The 20441-nt window shown below is 51.3% G+C and overlaps 1 protein-coding gene across 5 annotated transcripts in view; it reads left to right on the top strand.

Moving 5' to 3' along the window:
• ZNF362 (zinc finger protein 362) overlaps positions 1–20441 on the top strand; it is a 60604-nt gene extending 40163 nt beyond the window's left edge. For 3 of the 5 annotated variants that reach the window (XM_083161779.1, XM_083161777.1, XM_083161778.1), the window contains exons 6-8: positions 4895–4973; positions 15188–15346; positions 15429–20440. In XM_083161779.1, the coding sequence (XP_083017905.1) occupies positions 4895–4973; positions 15188–15346; positions 15429–15545 (355 nt within the window). In that variant the 3' untranslated portion in view covers positions 15546–20440. Of the gene's footprint in view, positions 1–4894; positions 4974–15187; positions 15347–15428 lie in introns of all 5 variants that reach the window. The other 2 variants (XM_083161776.1, XM_083161775.1) reach the window with 1 other exon arrangement.

Genomic DNA, 20441 nt, shown 5'->3' with positions numbered 1-20441 from the left:
CCCCATCATATACAGTATTGGTGTACTGGCCTTTCATGTCTCCCCATCATATACAGTATTGGTGTACTGGCCTTTCATGTCTCCCCCATCATATACAGCATTGGTGTACTGGCCTTTCATGTCTCCCCCATCATATACAGCATTGGTGTACTGGCCTTTCATATCTCCCCCATCATATACAGCATTGGTGTACTGGCCTCTCATGTCTCCCCCATCATATACAGCATTGGTGTACTGACCTCTCATGTCTCCCCATCATATACAGCATTGGTGTACTGGCCTCTCATGTCTCCCCCATCATATACAGCATTGGTGTACTGGCCTCTCATGTCTCCCCCATCATATACAGCATTGGTGTACTGACCTTTCATGTCTCCCATCATATACAGCATTGGTGTACTGGCCTCTCATGTCTCCCCCATCATATACAGCATTGGTGTACTGGCCTCTCATGTCTCCCCCATCATATACAGCATTGGTGTACTGGCCTCTCATGTCTCCCCCATCATATACAGCATTGGTGTACTGGCCTCTCATGTCTCCCCCATCATATACAGCATTGGTGTACTGACCTTTCATGTCTCCCCCATCATATACAGCATTGGTGTACTGACCTTTCATGTCTCCCCATCATATACAGCATTGGTGTACTGGCCTTTCATGTCTCCCCCATCATATACAGCATTGGTGTACTGGCCTTTCATGTCTCCCCATCATATACAGCATTGGTGTACTGGCCTTTCATGTCTCCCCATCATATACAGCATTGGTGTACTGGCCTTTCATGTCTCCCCCATCATATACAGCATTGGTGTACTGACCTTTCATGTCTCCCCATCATATACAGCATTGGTGTACTGGCCTTTCATGTCTCCCCATCATATAGAGCATTGGTGTACTGACCTTTCATGTCTCCCCCATCATATATAGCATTGGTGTACTGGCCTTTCATTCTCCCCATCATATAAAGCATTGGTGTACTGGCCTTTCATGTCTCCCCCATCATATAAAGCATTGGTGTACTGGCCTCTCATGTCTCCCCCATCATATACAGCATTGGTGTACTGGCCTCTCATGTCTCCCCCATCATATACAGCATTGGTGTACTGACCTTTCATTCTCCTCATCATATACAGCATTGGTGTACTGGCCTCTCATGTCTCCCCCATCATATACAGCATTGGTGTATTGACCTTTCATGTCTCCCCATCATATAAAGCATTGGTGTACTGGCCTTTCATGTCTCCACCATCATATACAGCATTGGTGTACTGGCCTTTCATGTCTCCCCCCATCATATAGAGCATTGGTGTACTGACCTTTCATGTCTCCCCCATCATATACAGCATTGGTGTACTGACCTTTCATGTCTCCCCCATCATATACAGCATTGGTGTACTGACCTTTCATGTCTCCCCATCATATACAGCATTGGTGTACTGGCCTTTCATGTCTCCCCCATCATATACAGCATTGGTGTACTGGCCTTTCATGTCTCCCCATCATATACAGCATTGGTGTACTGGCCTTTCATGTCTCCCCATCATATACAGCATTGGTGTACTGGCCTTTCATGTCTCCCCCATCATATACAGCATTGGTGTACTGACCTTTCATGTCTCCCCATCATATACAGCATTGGTGTACTGGCCTTTCATGTCTCCCCATCATATAGAGCATTGGTGTACTGACCTTTCATGTCTCCCCCATCATATATAGCATTGGTGTACTGGCCTTTCATTCTCCCCATCATATAAAGCATTGGTGTACTGGCCTTTCATGTCTCCAGCATCATATACAGCATTGGTGTACTGACCTTTCATTCTCCTCATCATATACAGCATTGGTGTACTGGCCTTTCATGTCTCCCCATCATATACAGCATTGGTGTACTGGCCTTTCATTCTCCCCATCATATAAAGCATTGGTGTACTGACCTTTCATGTCTCCAGCATCATATACAGCATTGGTGTACTGACCTTTCATTCTCCTCATCATATACAGCATTGGTGTACTGACCTTTCATTCTCCTCATCATATACAGCATTGGTGTACTGGCCTCTCATGTCTCCCCCATCATATACAGCATTGGTGTATTGACCTTTCATGTCTCCCCATCATATAAAGCATTGGTGTACTGGCCTTTCATGTCTCCACCATCATATACAGCATTGGTGTACTGGCCTTTCATGTCTCCCCCCATCATATAGAGCATTGGTGTACTGACCTTTCATGTCTCCCCCATCATATAAACCATTGGTGTACTGACCTTTCATGTCTCCAGCATCCTATAAAGCATTGGTGTACTGGCCTTTCATGTCTCCCCCATCATATACAGCATTGGTGTACTGGCCTCTCATGTCTCCCCCATCATATACAGCATTGGTGTACTGGCCTTTCATGTCTCCCCATCATATACAGCATTGCTGTACTGGCCTTTCATGTCTCCCCCCATCATATACAGTATTGGTGTACTGGCCTTTCATGTCTCCCCATCATATACAGCATTGGTGTACTGGCCTCTCATGTCTCCCCATCATATACAGCATTGGTGTACTGACCTTTCATGTCTCCCCATCATATAAAGCATTGGTGTACTGGCCTTTCATGTCTCCCCATCATATAGAGCATTGGTGTACTGGCCTTTCATGTCTCCACCATCATATACAGCATTGGTGTCCTGGCCTTTCATGTCTCCCCCCATCATATAGATCATTGGTGTACTGACCTTTCATGTCTCCCCATCATATAGAGCATTGGTGTACTGGCCTCTCATGTCTCCCCCATCATATACAGCATTGGTGTACTGGCCTTTCATTCTCCCCATCATATACAGCATTGGTGTACTGGCCTCTCATGTCTCCCCCATCATATACAGCATTGGTGTACTGGCCTTTCATGTCTCCCCATCATATAGAGCATTGGTGTACTGGCCTTTCATGTCTCCTCATCATATACAGCATTGGTGTACTGGCCTTTCATGTCTCCTCATCATATACAGCATTGGTGTACTGACCTTTCATGTCTCCCCATCATATAGAGCATTGGTGTACTGACCTTTCATGTCTCCCCCATTATATAAAGCATTGGTGTACTGGCCTTTCATGTCTCCCCCATCATATAAACCATTGGTGTACTGGCCTTTCATGTCTCCCCATCATATACAGCATTGGTGTACTGACCTTTCATGTCTCCCCCATCATATACAGCATTGGTGTACTGACCTCTCATGTCTCCCCCATCATATAGAGCATTGGTGTACTGACCTTTCATGTCTCCCCCATCATATAAAGCATTGGTGTACTGGCCTCTCATGTCTCCCCCATCATATAAAGCATTGGTGTACTGACCTCTCATGTCTCCCCATCATATACAGCATTGGTGTACTGACCTCTCATGTCTCCCCCATCATATAGAGCATTGGTGTACTGGCCTCTCATGTCTCCCCCATCATATACAGCATTGGTGTACTGGCCTCTCATGTCACCCCCATCATATACAGCATTGGTGTACTGGCCTTTCATTCTCCCCATCATATAAAGCATTGGTATACTGGAGTCTCCACCATCATATACAGCATTGGTGTACTGACCTTTCATGTCTCCCCCATCATATACAGCATTGGTGTACTGGCCTTTCATGTCTCCCCCATCATATACAGCATTGGTGTACTGACCTTTCATGTCTCCCCATCATATACAGCATTGGTGTACTGACCTTTCATGTCTCCCCATCATATACAGCATTGGTGTATTGACCTTTCATGTCTCCCCCATCATATAGAGCATTGGTGTACTGACCTTTCATGTCTCCCCATCATATACAGCATTGGTGTACTGACCTTTCATGTCTCCCCCATCATATAAAGCATTGGTGTACTGACCTTTCATGTCTCCCCCATCATATAAAGCATTGGTGTACTGGCCTTTCATGTCTCCCCCATCATATACAGCATTGGTGTACTGGCCTTTCATGTCTCCCCCATCATATAAAGCATTGGTGTACTGACCTCTCATGTCTCCCCATCATATACAGCATTGGTGTACTGGCCTCTCATGTCTCCCCCATCATATACAGCATTGGTGTACTGGCCTCTCATGTCTCCCCCATCATATACAGCATTGGTGTACTGGCCTCTCATGTCTCCCCCATCATATACAGCATTGGTGTACTGGCCTCTCATGTCTCCCCCATCATATAGAGCATTGGTGTACTGGCCTTTCATGTCTCCACCATCATATACAGCATTGGTGTACTGGCCTTTCATGTCTCCCGACATCATATAGAGCATTGGTGTACTGGCCTTTCATGTCTCCTCATCATATACAGCATTGGTGTACTGGCCTTTCATGTCTCCTCATCATATACAGCATTGGTGTACTGGCCTTTCATGTCTCCCCCATCATATACAGCATTGGTGTACTGGCCTCTCATGTCTCCCCCATCATATAGAGCATTGGTGTACTGACCTTTCATGTCTCCCCCATCATATACAGCATTGGTGTACTGGCCTCTCATGTCTCCCCCATCATATACAGCATTGGTGTACTGGCCTCTCATGTCTCCCCCATCATATACAGCATTGGTGTACTGACCTTTCATGTCTCCCCCATCATATACAGCATTGGTGTACTGACCTTTCATGTCTCCCCCATTATATAAAGCATTGGTGTACTGGCCTTTCATGTCTCCCCCATCATATAAACCATTGGTGTACTGGCCTTTCATGTCTCCCCATCATATACAGCATTGGTGTACTGGCCTTTCATGTCTCCCCCATCATATAAACCATTGGTGTACTGGCGGCTCCACCATCATATACAGCATTTGTGCACTCTACTTGTTCTTTATGCTTTCCCTCTGTAGTATAATGATGTTTCTGATTGTTTTGAAGGATTCATACTGGAGACCGGCCCTACAAATGTCCTCAACCCGGCTGTGAAAAGGCTTTCACCCAGCTCTCCAACCTGCAGGTGAGTGACTCCATTTTGTCTGCCCTGATTCTGTGGTGCCCCCAATAGCTCATGTCTTGCAGATATAGCAATATAATGGAAATAATGGAGGGATCTAGGTGTCACTATTTCTGGGGACTTGAAGGCAGGTAGGCAATGTAACAAAGCAATGAAGAAGGCAAGTCAGATGCTTGGTTGCATAGGGAGAGGTATCAGCAGTAGAAAGAAAGAAGTAATAATGCCACTGTATAGGTCATTGGTACGACCTCACCTAGAGTATTGTGTTCAGTTCTGGAGGCCATATCTCCAGAAGGATATAAATACATTAGAGACTGTACGAAGAAGGGCAACTAAAATGGTGCATGGCCTACATCACAAAACGTACCAGGAAAGACTAAAAGATCTTAATATGTATACTTTAGAGCAGAGAAGGGAAAGGGGGGACATGATAGAAACTTTCAAATATATCAAGGGCTTTAACAAGGTACAGGTGGGAGACATTCTTCACAGGAAGAGGAGCAGCAGAACACAAGGACATGCACTGACACTAAGGGGAGGAAGGTACAGGTGGGAGACATTAGTCACAGGAAGAGGAGCAGCAGAACACGAGGACATGCACTGACACTAGAAGGAGGAAGGTACAGGTGGGAGACATTCTTCACAGGAAGAGGAGCAGCAGAACACGAGGACATGCACTGACACTAGAGGGAGGAAGGTACAGGTGGGAGACATTCTTCACAGGAAGAGGAGCAGCAGAACACGAGGACATGCACTGACACTAGAGGGAGGAAGGTACAGGTGGGAGACATTCTTCACAGGAAGAGGAGCAGCAGAACACGAGGACATGCACTGACACTAGGGGGAGGAAGGTACAGGTGGGAGACATTAGTCACAGGAAGAGGAGCAGCAGAACACGAGGACATGCACTGACACAAGGGGGAGGAAGGTACAGGTGGGAGACATTAGTCACAGGAAGAGGAGCAGCAGAACACGAGGACATGCACTGACACTAGGGGAAGGAAGGTACAGGTGGGAGACATTAGTCACAGGAAGAGGAGCAGCAGAACACGAGGACATGCACTGACACTAGGGGGAGGAAGGTACAGGTGGGAGACATTCTTCACAGGAAGAGGAGCAGCAGAACACGAGGACATGCACTGACACTAGGGGGAGGAAGGTACAGGTGGGAGACATTAGTCACAGGAAGAGGAGCAGCAGAACACGAGGACATGCACTGACACAAGGGGGAGGAAGGTACAGGTGGGAGACATTAGTCACAGGAAGAGGAGCAGCAGAACACGAGGACATGCACTGACACTAGGGGGAGGAAGGTACAGGTGGGAGACATTTGTCACAGGAAGAGGAGCAGCAGAACACGAGGACATGCACTGACACTAGGGGGAGGAAGGTACAGGAGGGAGACATTCTTCACAGGAAGAGGAGCAGCAGAACACGAGGACATGCACTGACACTAGGGGGAGGAAGGTACAGGTGGGAGACATTCTTCACAGGAAGAGGAGCAGCAGAACACGAGGACATGCACTGACACTAGAGGGAGGAAGGTAGAGGTGGGAGACATTCATCACAGGAAGAGGAGCAGCAGAACACGAGGACATGCACTGACACTAGGGGGAGGAAGGTACAGGTGGGAGACATTAGTCACAGGAAGAGGAGCAGCAGAACACGAGGACATGCACTGACACTAGGGGGAGGAAGGTACAGGTGGGAGACATTCTTCACAGGAAGAGGAGCAGCAGAACATGAGGACATGCACTGACACTAGGGGGAGGAAGGTACAGGTGGGAGACATTCTTCACAGGAAGAGGAGCAGCAGAACACGAGGACATGCACTGACACTGGGCGGAGGAAGGTACAGGAGGGAGACATTCTTCACAGGAAGAGGAGCAGCAGAACACGAGGACATGCACTGACACTAGAGGGAGGAAGGTACAGGTGGGAGACATTAGTCACAGGAAGAGGAGCAGCAGAACACGAGGACATGCACTGGCACTAGAGGGAGGAAGGTACAGGTGGGAGACATTCTTCACAGGAAGAGGAGCAGCAGAACACGAGGACATGCACTGACACTAGAGGGAGGAAGGTACAGGTGGGAGACATTAGTCACAGGAAGAGGAGCAGCAGAACACGCGGACATGCACTGACACTAGAGGGAGGAAGGTACAGGTGGGAGACATTAGTCACAGGAAGAGGAGCAACAGAACACGAGGACACGCACTGACACTGGGGGGAGGAAGGTACAGGTGGGAGACATTCTTCACAGGAAGAGGAGCAGCAGAACACGGGGACATGCACTGACACTAGAGGGAGGAAGGTACAGGTGGGAGACATTAGTCACAGGAAGAGGAGCAGCAGAACACGAGGACATGCACTGACACTAGAGGGAGGAAGGTACAGGTGGGAGACATTCTTCACAGGAAGAGGAGCAGCAGAACACGAGGACATGCACTGACACTAGGGGGAGGAAGGTACAGGTGGGAGACATTAGTCACAGGAAGAGGAGCAGCAGAACACGCGGACATGCACTGACACTAGAGGGAGGAAGGTACAGGCGGGAGACATTCTTCACAGGAAGAGGAGCAACAGAACACGAGGACATGCACTGACACTAGAGGGAGGAAGGTACAGGTGGGAGACATTAGTCACAGGAAGAGGAGCAGCAGAACACGAGGACATGCACTGACACTAGAGGGAGGAAGGTACAGGTGGGAGACATTAGTCACAGGAAGAGGAGCAGCAGAACACGAGGACATGCACTGACACTAGGGGGAGGAAGGTACAGGTGGGAGACATTAGTCACAGGAAGAGGAGCAGCAGAACACGGGGACATGCACTGACACTAGAGGGAGGAAGGTACAGGTGGGAGTCATTCTTCACAGGAAGAGGAGCAGCAGAACACGAGGACATGCACTGACACTAGGGGGAGGAAGGTACAGGTGGCAGACATTCTTCACAGGAAGAGGAGCAGCAGAACACGAGGACATGCACTGACACTAGGGGGAGGAAGGTACAGGTGGCAGACATTCTTCACAGGAAGAGGAGCAGCAGAACACGAGGACATGCACTGACACTAGGGGGAGGAAGGTACAGGTGGCAGACATTCCTCACAGGAAGAGGAGCAGCAGAACACGAGGACATGCACTGACACTGGGGGGAGGAAGGTACAGGTGGGAGACATTCTTCACAGGAAGAGGAGCAGCAGAACACGAGGACATGCACTGACACTAGAGGGAGGAAGGTACAGGTCGGAGACATTCTTCACAGGAAGAGGAGCAGCAGAACACGAGGACATGCACTGACACTAGAGGGAGGAAGGTACAGGTGGGAGACATTAGTCACAGGAAGAGGAGCAACAGAACACGAGGACATGCACTGACACTAGGGGGAGGAAGGTACAGGTGGCAGACATTCCTCACAGGAAGAGGAGCAGCAGAACACGAGGACATGCACTGACACTGGGGGGAGGAAGGTACAGGTGGGAGACATTCTTCACAGGAAGAGGAGCAACAGAACACGAGGACATGCACTGACACTAGGGGGAGGAAGGTACAGGTGGGAGACATTCTTCACAGGAAGAGGAGCAGCAGAACACGAGGACATGCACTGACACTAGAGGGAGGAAGGTACAGGTGGGAGACATTAGTCACAGGAAGAGGAGCAACAGAACACGAGGACATGCACTGACACTAGGGGGAGGAAGGTACAGGTGGGAGACATTCTTCACAGGAAGAGGAGCAGCAGAACACGAGGACATGCACTGACACTAGAGGGAGGAAGGTACAGGTGGGAGACATTAGTCACAGGAAGAGGAGCAGCAGAACACGAGGACATGCACTGACACTAGAGGGAGGAAGGTACAGGTGGGAGACATTAGTCACAGAAAGAGGAGAAGCAGAACACGAGGACATGCACTGACACTAGGGGGAGGAAGGTACAGGTGGGAGACATTCGTCACAGGAAGAGTAGCAGCAGAACACGAGGACATGCACTGACACTAGGGGGAGGAAGGTACAGGTGGGAGACATTCTTCACAGGAAGAGGAGCAGCAGAACACGAGGACACGCACTGACACTAGAGGGAGGAAGGTACAGGTGGGAGACATTCGTCACAGGAAGAGGAGCAGCAGAACATGGGGATATGCACTGACACTAGAGGGAGGAAGGTACAGGTGGGAGACATTTTTCACAGGAAGAGGAGCAGCAGAACACGAGGACATGCACTGACACTAGGGGTAGGAAGGTACAGGTGGGAGACATTCGTCACAGGAAGAGGAGCAGCAGAACACGGGGACATGCACTGACACTAGAGGGAGGAAGGTACAGGTGGGAGACCTTAGTCACAGGAAGAGGAGCAGCAGAACACGAGGACATGCACTGACACTAGGGGGAGGAAGGTACAGGAGGGAGACATTAGTCACAGGAAGAGGAGCAGCAGAACACGAGGACATGCACTGACACTAGAGGGAGGAAGGTACAGGTGGGAGACATTCGTCACAGGAAGAGGAGCAGCACAACACGAGGACATGCACTGACACTTGAGGGAGGAAGGTACAGGTGGGAGACATTCTTCACAGGAAGAGGAGCAGCAGAACACGGGGACATGCACTGACACTAGGGGGGGGGAAGGTACAGGTGGGAGACATACTTCACAGGAAGAGGAGCAGCAGAACACGAGGACATGCACTGACACTAGGGGGAGGAAGGTACAGGTGGGAGACATTCTTCACAGGAAGAGGAGCAGCAGAACACGAGGACATGCACTGACACTAGAGGGAGGAAGGTACAGGTGGGAGACATTCTTCACAGGAAGAGGAGCAGCAGAACACGGGGACATGCACTGACACTAGAGGGAGGAAGGTACAGGTGGGAGATATTAGTCACAGAAAGCGGAGCAGCAGAATACATGGACATGCACTGACACTAGGGGGAGGAAGGTACAGGTGGGAGACATTCGTCACAGGAAGAGGAGCAGCAGAACACAGGAACATGCACTGACACTAGAGGGAGGAAGGTACAGGTGGGAGACATTCGTCACAGGAAGAGGAGCAGCAGAACACGGGGACATGCACTGATACTAGGGGGAGGAAGGTACAGGAGGGAGACATTCGTCACAGGAAGAGGAGCAGCATAACACGAGGACATGCACTGACACTAGAGGGAGGAAGGTACAGGTGGGAGACATTAGTCACAGGAAGAGGAGCAGCAGAACACGAGGACATGCACTGACACTAGAGGGAGGAAGGTACAGGTGGGAAACATTCGTCACAGGAAGAGGAGCAGCAGAACACGGGGACATGCACTGACACTAGAGGGAGGAAGGTACAGGCGGGAGACATTAGTCACAGGAAGAGGAGCAGCAGAATACAAGGACATGCACTGACACTAGGGGGAGGAAGGTACAGGTGGGAGACATTCGTCACAGGAAGAGGAGCAGCAGAACACGGGGACATGCACTGACACTAGAGGGAGGAAGGTACAGGTGGGAGACATTAGTCACAGGAAGAGGAGCAGCGGAACACGAGGACATGCACTGACACAAGGGGGAGGAAGGTACAGGTGGGAGGCATTAGTCACAGGAAGAGGAGCAGCAGAACACGAGGACATGCACTGACACTGGGGGGAGGAAGGTACAGGTGGGAGACATTCTCCACAGGAAGAGGAGCAGCAGAACACGAGGACATGCACTGACACTAGAGGGAGGAAGGTACAGGCGGGAGACATTCTTCACAGGAAGAGGAGCAACAGAACACGAGGACATGCACTGACACTAGAGGGAGGAAGGTACAGGTGGGAGACATTCTTCACAGGAAGAGGAGCAGCAGAACACGAGGACATGCACTGACACTAGGGGGAGGAAGGTACAGGTGGCAGACTTTCTTCACAGGAAGAGGAGCAGCAGAACACGAGGACATGCACTGACACTAGGGGGAGGAAGGTACAGGTGGCAGACATTCTTCACAGGAAGAGGAGCAGCAGAACACGAGGACATGCACTGACACTAGGGGGAGGAAGGTACAGGTGGCAGACATTCCTCACAGGAAGAGGAGCAGCAGAACACGAGGACATGCACTGACACTGGGGGGAGGAAGGGACAGGTGGGAGACATTCTTCACAGGAAGAGGAGCAGCAGAACACGAGGACATGCACTGACTCTAGAGGGAGGAAGGTACAGGTGGCAGACATTCTTCACAGGAAGAGGAGCAGCAGAACACGGGGACATGCACTGACACTAGAGGGAGGAAGGTACAGGTGGAAGACATTAGTCACAGGAAGAGGAGCAGCAGAACACGAGGACATGCACTGACTCTAGAGGGAGGAAGGTACAGGTGGCAGACATTCTTCACAGGAAGAGGAGCAGCAGAACACGGGGACATGCACTGACTCTAGAGGGAGGAAGGTGCAGGTGTGAGACATTAGTCACAGGAAGAGGAGGAGCAGCAGAACACGAGGACATGCAATGACACTAGGGGGAGGAAGGTACAGGTGGTAGACATTCTTCACAGGAAGAGGAGCAGCAGAACACGAGGACATGCACTGACTCTAGAGGGAGGAAGGTACAGGTGGCAGACATTCTTCACAGGAAGAGGAGCAGCAGAACACGAGGACATGCACTGACACTAGGGGGAGGAAGGTACAGGTGGCAGACATTCATCACAGGAAGAGGAGCAGCAGAACACGAGGACATGCACTGATACTGGAGGGAAGAAGATTCAGGGGAAATGTGAGGAAGAATTACTTCACAGAAAGAGTAGTAGATAAGTGGAATAGCCTCCCATCAGACGTGGTAGAGGCAAATACAGTAGAACAATTTAACCATGCTTGGGATAGGCATATTGATATCCTTACAGAAAAATAAGGATCAAATATGGTTTGAGGTAACATGTTTAAAAAAGGGGCAGACTAGATGGGCCAAGTGGTTCTTATAGTTGTGTAGCCGATGTGCTGAGTTACTCTGCCTAGTTACATCGGACAGTGGGCGGGCTGTAGGGAGTAAGGGTGTATAGCCGATGTGCTGAGTTACTCCGCCTAGTTACATCAGACAGTGGGCGGGCTGTAGGCAGTAAGGGTGTGTAGCGGATGTGCTGAGTTACTCCGCCTAGTTACATCAGACAGTGGGCGGGCTGTAGGCAGTAAGGGTGTGTAGCCGATGTGCTGAGTTACTCCGCCTAGTTACATCAGACAGTGGTCGGGCTGTAGGGAGTAAGGGTGTGTAGCCGATGTGCTGAGTTACTCCGCCTAGTTACATCAGACAGTGGGCGGGCTGTAGGCAGTAAGGGTGTGTAGCGGATGTGCTGAGTTACTCCGCCTAGTTACATCATACAGTGGGCGGGCTGTAGGCAGTAAGGGTGTGTAGCCGATGTGCTGAGTTACTCCGCCTAGTTACATCGCATAGTGTGCGGGCTGTAGGGAGTAAGGGTGTGTAGTCGTGCTGAGTTACTCCGCCTAGTTACATTGGACAGTGGGCGGGCTGTAGGGAGTAAGGGTGTGTAGCCGATGTGCTGAGTTACTCCGCCTAGTTACATCGGACAGTGGGCGGGCTGTAGGCAGTAAGGGTGTGTAGCGGATGTGCTGAGTTACTCCGTCTAGTTACATCGGACAGTGGGCGGGCTGTAGGGACTAAGGGTGTGTAGCCGATGTGCTGAGTTACTCCGCCTAGTTACATCGGACAGTGGGCGGGCTGTAGGGAGTAAGGGTGTGTAGCCGATGTGCTGAGTTACTTTGCCTAGTTACATCAGACAGTGGGCGGGCTGTAGGGAGTAAGGGTGGGTAGCCGATGTGCTGAGTTACTCCGCCTAGTTACATCAGACAGTGGGCGGGCTGTAGGCAGTAAGGGTGTGTAGCAGATGTGCTGAGTTACTCCGCCTAGTTACATCAGACAGTGGGCGGGCTGTAGGGACTAAGGGTGTGTAGCCGATGTGCTGAGTTACTCCGCCTAGTTACATCAGACAGTGGGCGGGCTGTAGGCAGTAAGGGTGTGTAGCCGATGTGCTGAGTTACTCCGCCTAGTTACATCAGACAGTGGTCGGGCTGTAGGGAGTAAGGGTGTGTAGCCGATGTGCTGAGTTACTCCGCCTAGTTACATCAGACAGTGGGAGGGCTGTAGGGAGTAAGGGTGTGTAGCCGATGTGCTGAGTTACTCCGCCTAGTTACATCAGACAGTGGGCAGGCTGTAGGCAGTAAGGGTGTGTAGCGGATGTGCTGAGTTACTCCGCCTAGTTACATCATACAGTGGGCGGGCTGTAGGCAGTAAGGGTGTGTAGCCGATGTGCTGAGTTACTCTGCCTAGTTACATCGGATAGTGGGCGGGCTGTAGGGAGTAAGGGTGTGTAGCCGATGTGCTGAGTTACTCCGCCTAGTTACATTGGACAGTGGGTGGGCTGTAGGGAGTAAGGGTGTGTAGCCGATGTGCTGAGTTACTTTGCCTAGTTACATCAGACAGTGGGCGGGCTGTAGGGAGTAAGGGTGGGTAGCCGATGTGCTGAGTTACTCCGCCTAGTTACATCAGACAGTGGGCGGGCTGTAGGCAGTAAGGGTGTGTAGCAGATGTGCTGAGTTACTCCGCCTAGTTACATCAGACAGTGGGCGGGCTGTAGGGACTAAGGGTGTGTAGCCGATGTGCTGAGTTACTCCGCCTAGTTACATCAGACAGTGGGCGGGCTGTAGGCAGTAAGGGTGTGTAGCGGATGTGCTGAGTTACTCCGCCTAGTCACATCAGACAGTGGGCGGGCTGTAGGCAGTAAGGGTGTGTAGCGGATGTGCTGAGTTACTCCGCCTAGTTACATCAGACAGTGATCGGGCTGTAGGGAGTAGGGTGTGTAGCTGATGTGCTGAGTTACTCCTCCTAGTTACATCAGACAGCGGGTGGGCTGTAGGGAGTAAGGGTGTGTAGCCGATGTGCTGAGTTACTCCGCCTAGTTACATCAGACAGTGGGAGGGCTGTAGGGAGTAAGGGTGTGTAGCCGATGTGCTGAGTTACTCCGCCTAGTTACATCAGACAGTGGGCGGGCTGTAGGGAGTAAGGGTGTGTAGCCGATGTGCTGAGTTACTCCGCCTAGTTACATCAGACAGTGGGAGGGCTGTAGGGAGTAAGGGTGTGTAGCCGATGTGCTGAGTTACTCCGCCTAGTTACATCAGACAGTGGGAGGGCTGTAGGGAGTAAGGGTGTGTAGCCGATGTGCTGAGTTACTCCGCCTAGTTACATCAGACAGTGGGAGGGCTGTAGGGAGTAAGGGTGTGTAGCCGATGTGCTGAGTTACTCCGCCTAGTTACATCAGACAGTGGGCGGGCTGTAGGCAGTAAGGGTGTGTAGCCGATGTGCTGAGTTACTCCGCCTAGTTACATCAGACAGTTGGTGGGCTGTAGGGAGTAAGGGTGTGTAGCCGATGTGCTGAGTTACTCCTCCTAGTTGCATCATACAGTGGGTGGGCTGTAGGCAGTAAGGGTGTGTAGCCGATGTGCTGAGTTACTCTGTTAGTTACATCAGACAGTGGGCGGGCTGTAGGGAGTAAGGGTGTGTAGCCGATGTGCTGAGTTACTCCTCCTAGTTGCATCAGACAGTGGGTGGGCTGTAGGCAGTAAGGGTGTGTAGCCGATGTGCTGAGTTACTCCGCCTAGTTACATCAGACAGTGGGCGGGCTGTAGGGAGTAAGGGTGTGTAGCCAATGTGCTGAGTTACTCCGCCTAGTTACATCAGACAGTGGGCGGGCTGTAGGGAGTAAGGGTGTGTAGCCGATGTGCTGAGTTACTCCGCCTAGTTACATCAGACAGTGGGCGGGCTGTAGGGAGTAAGGGTGTGTAGCCGATGTGCTGAGTTACTCCGCCTAGTTACATCAGACAGTGGGCGGGCTGTAGGCAGTAAGGGTGTGTAGCCGATGTGCTGAGTTACTCCGCCTAGTTACATCAGACAGTGGGCGGGCTGTAGGCAGTAAGGGTGTGTAGCCGATGTGCTGAGTTACTCCGCCTAGTTACATCAGACAGTGGGCGGGCTGTAGGCAGTAAGGGTGTGTAGCCGATGTGCTGAGTTACTCCGCCTAGTTACATCAGACAGTGGGCGGGCTGTAGGCAGTAACGGTGTGTAGCCGATGTGCTGAGTTACTCCGCCTAGTTACATCAGACAGTGGGCGGGCTGTAAGGGCCTCATTCAGGGTTGTCATTATGCCGTTGCGGATGTGTGTGTGTGTGATCCCTGTGTGTAATGACCTTCCTCTTCTCTCACAGTCTCACCAGCGACAGCACAACAAAGACAAACCCTACAAGTGTCCCAACTGCTACCGGGCGTACACAGACTCTGCCTCACTTCAGATCCACCTCTCGGCCCACGCCGTGAAGCACGCCAAGGCGTACTGCTGCAGCATGTGCGGGAGAGCGTACACATCCGTGAGTACCGCATGTCTGTGCATTATATGGGGCGCCGGCTTGTTATTGGCTTTATGTTCCATGACTTTGTCTCTCCTTGCAGGAGACCTATTTGATGAAGCATATGTCCAAGCACACTGTGGTCGAACACCTCGTCAACCACCATTCTCCTCAGAGGACCGAGTCTCCCGGCATTCCCGTTAGAATTTCCCTCATATAGAGCAGCCTCAGAGACGGTGACCAAAGACTAAGGGCAGCCTGAGCTGCAGTTATCTGGCCGGGAATCGGGACCAGGAGTGAGTCCACCACCTTCCGGCTCGGATACCCTTTTGTCAGCGTTGGTGGCGGCTGCTCGTGGATTTGTTACATTTCACTGACCTATGGATACAAATGGATTTTACCTCTGGATTCCTGCCTGTCATTGGCTGCCTCCGGGATTACAAAGCTTTTATTTGGCTTCATACAAGCGGAACCGCAGCAACTTGTGATTGGCTGGCTGCTTTAGGAGTGGTCTCGGATTGGCTGAGCTGTGGAGGTCTGCCCTGGGTGTGAGACTGTACATTAATTTGCCCACAATATTTGGTGACACACGGAGTCCCCAGCTGAGCACTTTTCATATTTTATATCTCGTTATGTTTCTCTAACCTTTTTTTATCCTCCATTTTTTACATATAAGAAAACAATAAAAAAAAAAATCCTATTTATTGGCCAAGAATTTGGTGCTGCTAATCGGGGAAATGAAATAGAAAATAAGCAGAAGGCGATAACGTGCCGCGGTGCTCTACCGGGCGCCCTGCCCGCATTCTGACTGTTTTGCTCCAGGAATGGACTGACCAGCGAGGCCTCTGGGATAATTATATGCCACATTTACTGGTGACTGAGGACTGAGGGTTTATGTATTACAGTAGTGTGCCCATATCCCTGGCATCCTGGCACTGATGGGTCCCGGGAGAGGGGGCTGGGTAGACATGCCTAGAGGAAGCCCATCACCTGCCATGGATCGGGTGTCTGTAGGACGAAGATACCAACTGCCCGATGTATGCAGTAACGTGTGACCAGTCTTGTCCTGACCATACCGAAGGTGCTGATGGTTCTCCTCGCGCCCTGCTATGTGTATAGAGCATTATTGGGGCCATGCTGATATACCACCATACTCTGCACCTAGAGACTTCCCCTCCAAGACTCGCCCTATCCCAGTCACTGACGGTCCTGTATGCTGGCCTATGCCCCCGTATCATCCATCCCAGTCACTGACGGTCCTGTATGCTGGTCCGTGCCCCCGTATCATCCATCCCAGTCACTGATGGGTCCTGTATGCTGGCCTATGCCCCCGTATCATCCATCCCAGTCACTGACGGTCCTGTATGCTGGTCCGTGCCCCCGTATCATCCAATCCAGTCACTGACGGTCCTGTATGCTGGTCCGTGCCCCCGTATCATCCAATCCAGTCACTGACGGTCCTGTATGCTGGTCCGTGCCCCCGTATCATCCATCCCAGTCACTGACGGTCCTGTATGCTGGTCCGTGCCCCCGTATCATCCATCCCAGTCACTGACGGTCCTGTATGCTGGTCCGTGCCCCCGTATCATCCAATCCAGTCACTGACGGTCCTGTATGCTGGTCCGTGCCCCCGTATCATCCATCCCAGTCACTGACGGTCCTGTATGCTGGTCCGTGCCCCGGTATCATCCATCCCAGTCACTGACGGTCCTGTATGCTGGCCTATGCCCCCGTATCATCCATCCCAGTCACTGACGGTCCTGTATGCTGGTCCGTGCCCCCGTATCATCCATCCCAGTCACTGACGGTCCTGTATGCTGGTCCGTGCCCCTGTATCATCCATCCCAGTCACTGACGGTCCTGTATGCTGGTCCGTGCCCCCGTATCATCCATCCCAGTCACTGACGGTCCTGTATGCTGGTCCGTGCCCCCGTATCATCCATCCCAGTCACTGACGGTCCTGTATGCTGGTCCGTGCCCCGGTATCATCCATCCCAGTCACTGACGGTCCTGTATGCTGGTCCGTGCCCCCGCGTCCTCCATCCCAGTCACTGACGGGTCCTGTGTGCTGGGAGCTGCCTGTTGGGGTGACGTCCCCCACTGGCTCCCTAGTACCACATTATATTGTCCAACTGTGGTTACAAGCGATGCCCATGGCCAGGTGGCCGAGTAGTGTATGAAGTTACTATATACACAGCACTGTACAGAGCCGTTGGACCATCTGGACCATTGCTGATGCTACAGTATGCGCTGTACACAGAAGTGACCCGGGTCCGTCACCTCGTGCTACAGGTGTCACTGAGTGATGCTGCAATAACACTGCTGGCCACTAGGTGGGACCTCTCAGGAAACCTATTTCTGTGTCAGGTAAAGGCCAGTACTAGGGGAGTCTTGGACATATGCTGCTCAGCGACGGTCATGCACACCGGCGTCTGTCCATCATGTGACATGGAGCGCACTGCACACATGTCTGGGTTGCTTGTGTCACCCCTGTCCCCCCCCATCACCTCGCAGTGACTCCCCTCCCACCACTCTCCCCACCTTACCCATACAGCTGACAATCCCTTCTGATGGGTATTACAGTGGGGATCCTGGGGTTACAGTGGGGATCCTGGGGTTACAGTGGGGTTCCCGGGGTTACAGTGGGGATCCTGAGGTTAAGTATTATAGTTTGGGTAAAGCAGTATTACACCAGTGGTGATCACTGGATCTTTATGTATACAGGTTTCAGGGACTTCATGTCCAGTGCTGGCTCTGTGTGTATACAGGTTACAGGGTCCCCCAAATTCACTGCTAGCTCTGTATATATACAGGTTGCAGGGTCCCCCAAAAGCACTGCAGGCTCTGTGTGTATACAGGTTACAGGGTCCCCTGATATCAGTGCTGGCTCTGTGTGTATACAGGTCACAGGGTCCCCTGAAATCACTGCTGGCTCTGTGTGTATACAGGTCACAGGGTCCCCAGATATCACTGCTGGCTCTGTGTGTATACAGGTCACAGGGTCCCAGGTGGGCTGGTTACCCACGTTCAGTGCCCCGGGCTGGTTACCCACGTTTGTGACCCGGCTGGTTACCCACGTTTGTGACCCGGCTGGTTACCCACGTTTGTGACCCGGCTGGTTACCCACGTTTGTGACCCGGCTGGTTACCCACGTTGGTACTTATGTATTATCTGGACTCCCATGTTAAATGCAATGGAGTTGATTTTATATAGTGTGGCGAGCGGACACGGTCTCATAAGAAAACCGGGAGCCCAGATATTACATAAGTACCCCCACGTTTGTGACCCGGCTGGTTACCCACATTTAGTGCCCCGGGCTGGTTACCCACGTTTAGTGCCCCGGGCTGGTTACCCACGTTTAGTGCCCCGGGCTGGTTACCCACGTTCAGTGCCTCGGGCTGGTTACCCACGTTTGTGACCCGGTTGGATACCGATGTTTGTGACCCAGGCTGGGCCCAGGATGTTGTATGTATGGGGTATTACTGGCAGGAAATGTGTGTTAGGATATGTAGCTCCATCTGCCCTACACGTAACACATATGGCGTATGTAATCGCTGGAGGGGCAGCTGTGCCCTACACGTAACACATATGGTGGCGTATGTAATCGCTGGAGGGGCAGCTGTGCCCTATTACACGGCTCTGATCCCTGCGTTACATACAATGTTAACTCCGGAACCGTTTCCCAAATAATGATCCCAAGTCCTGGGGTAAAAATACAGACTAACGCCAGAGATTGGGTTGTAGCACCACCAGTCTGGGGAGGGGCGTAGCTGTGACCCAGGGGTACCCCTATTAGGTATTTGTAGCCACTTCTGACTAGATGAGGAAATCCTGAGACTCCCCCTTACACGTTCCTCTCGGACTGTTGTCTCACAGGGAGGGTGGACGTCTGGTTATGCTACAGGACAGTGTCTATGGGTGTTAGTCCATACACTTACCTGCGTGCGCGGCGGAATGGCTTCCTGCGGCTTTGTGAGACCGCTCTCAGAGATGGATGTGAGGTGCGAGCGCAGATCAGCGTACCTGAAATGTGCCGGCAGTGTGTGCCTGATGCAGGAGTGTCCCCGCGGTGTCCCAAGGTGCGCTTGTCTATGTCACATGACTGAGCGGGGCCTGGCGGACGAGTAGGAGGCGGTTGTCTCATGGAGCTGACGGCGTGAATACTTCCTGCCATTCTACAAAGGTCTCAGAACAAACTGTAGCCACGGAGCTGTGCCCAGTAGACCCCATTATCCAGTTATTGGACATCCCTCATAGCTGAGGAGAGACCCCTACCTCTCATGTCACCTGCCCCCATTCCCTCTTACCACGGGGCAGGAGTCTCCCATGTGTTGTGTCGGGAGCAGATGACTTGTTTAGATGGATCTTGCATTAAAAGTAGTGAACCAAAAGTGAAAACCAGTTACCTCTCCTGCTGAGGCCCGGTCACCATAATGTACTCCTATGTACTAATCCCGAGAGTTACCCAGCCGGGAGGGAGAGTGCTGTGGTGTAACCAGAAAGGTCCCCTGCCTGCTCCATGACCTCCACTTCGTAGTAATGACATCCCACCGCCTTCCTCTTGTGTTGGTCCCCCCCATCCCAGAATTGGGGGTTTACACAACCATGCTGTCAGCAGAGGAGACCTGGCCCTGTACAGACGTACATCCCGCGCCGCGGCCTCCGGCTGTATCCGCTCCTCAGATGACTCGGTATACGTTCCTCCAACTGTAACTGTTATTTTTATACACGTTTTAAGCCTTAACTATATTGTTATTTTACCAGTTGTATGTTTTATTATCATTTGTTCCCTTTTGTTGTTAGGCTGACTCTGGCTGCCCCTCTCCCCGCTTCTGATGTGTTGTGTAAGGGTTATGCAAGGACTGACCTTACCCCTCGGCATGTTAATAATGTGTAAATATGCTAATATACTTATTAACACCTTTCTTTTCTATATGAAATACAAGCCACATGTATGTAGAGCCTAGCTATCTCATTCAGTAACATGTCTCCATCGGGACGGCTGACCAATCAGTTTGCATTATGTACAAAATAAAAAAAAAAAGTAAAATGGAAAAAAAATTTGAGAAGTTGCTATTTGTATCTGTTGTGAGAATAAACTTGTAAATGCAACATT

This window comes from Crinia signifera, chromosome 19 (assembly GCF_055691185.1).
Source record: "Crinia signifera chromosome 19, ASM5569118v1, whole genome shotgun sequence".
In the NCBI taxonomy this organism is placed as follows: domain Eukaryota; kingdom Metazoa; phylum Chordata; class Amphibia; order Anura; family Myobatrachidae; genus Crinia; species Crinia signifera.
This window is presented reverse-complemented; position numbering and strand designations above follow the sequence as displayed.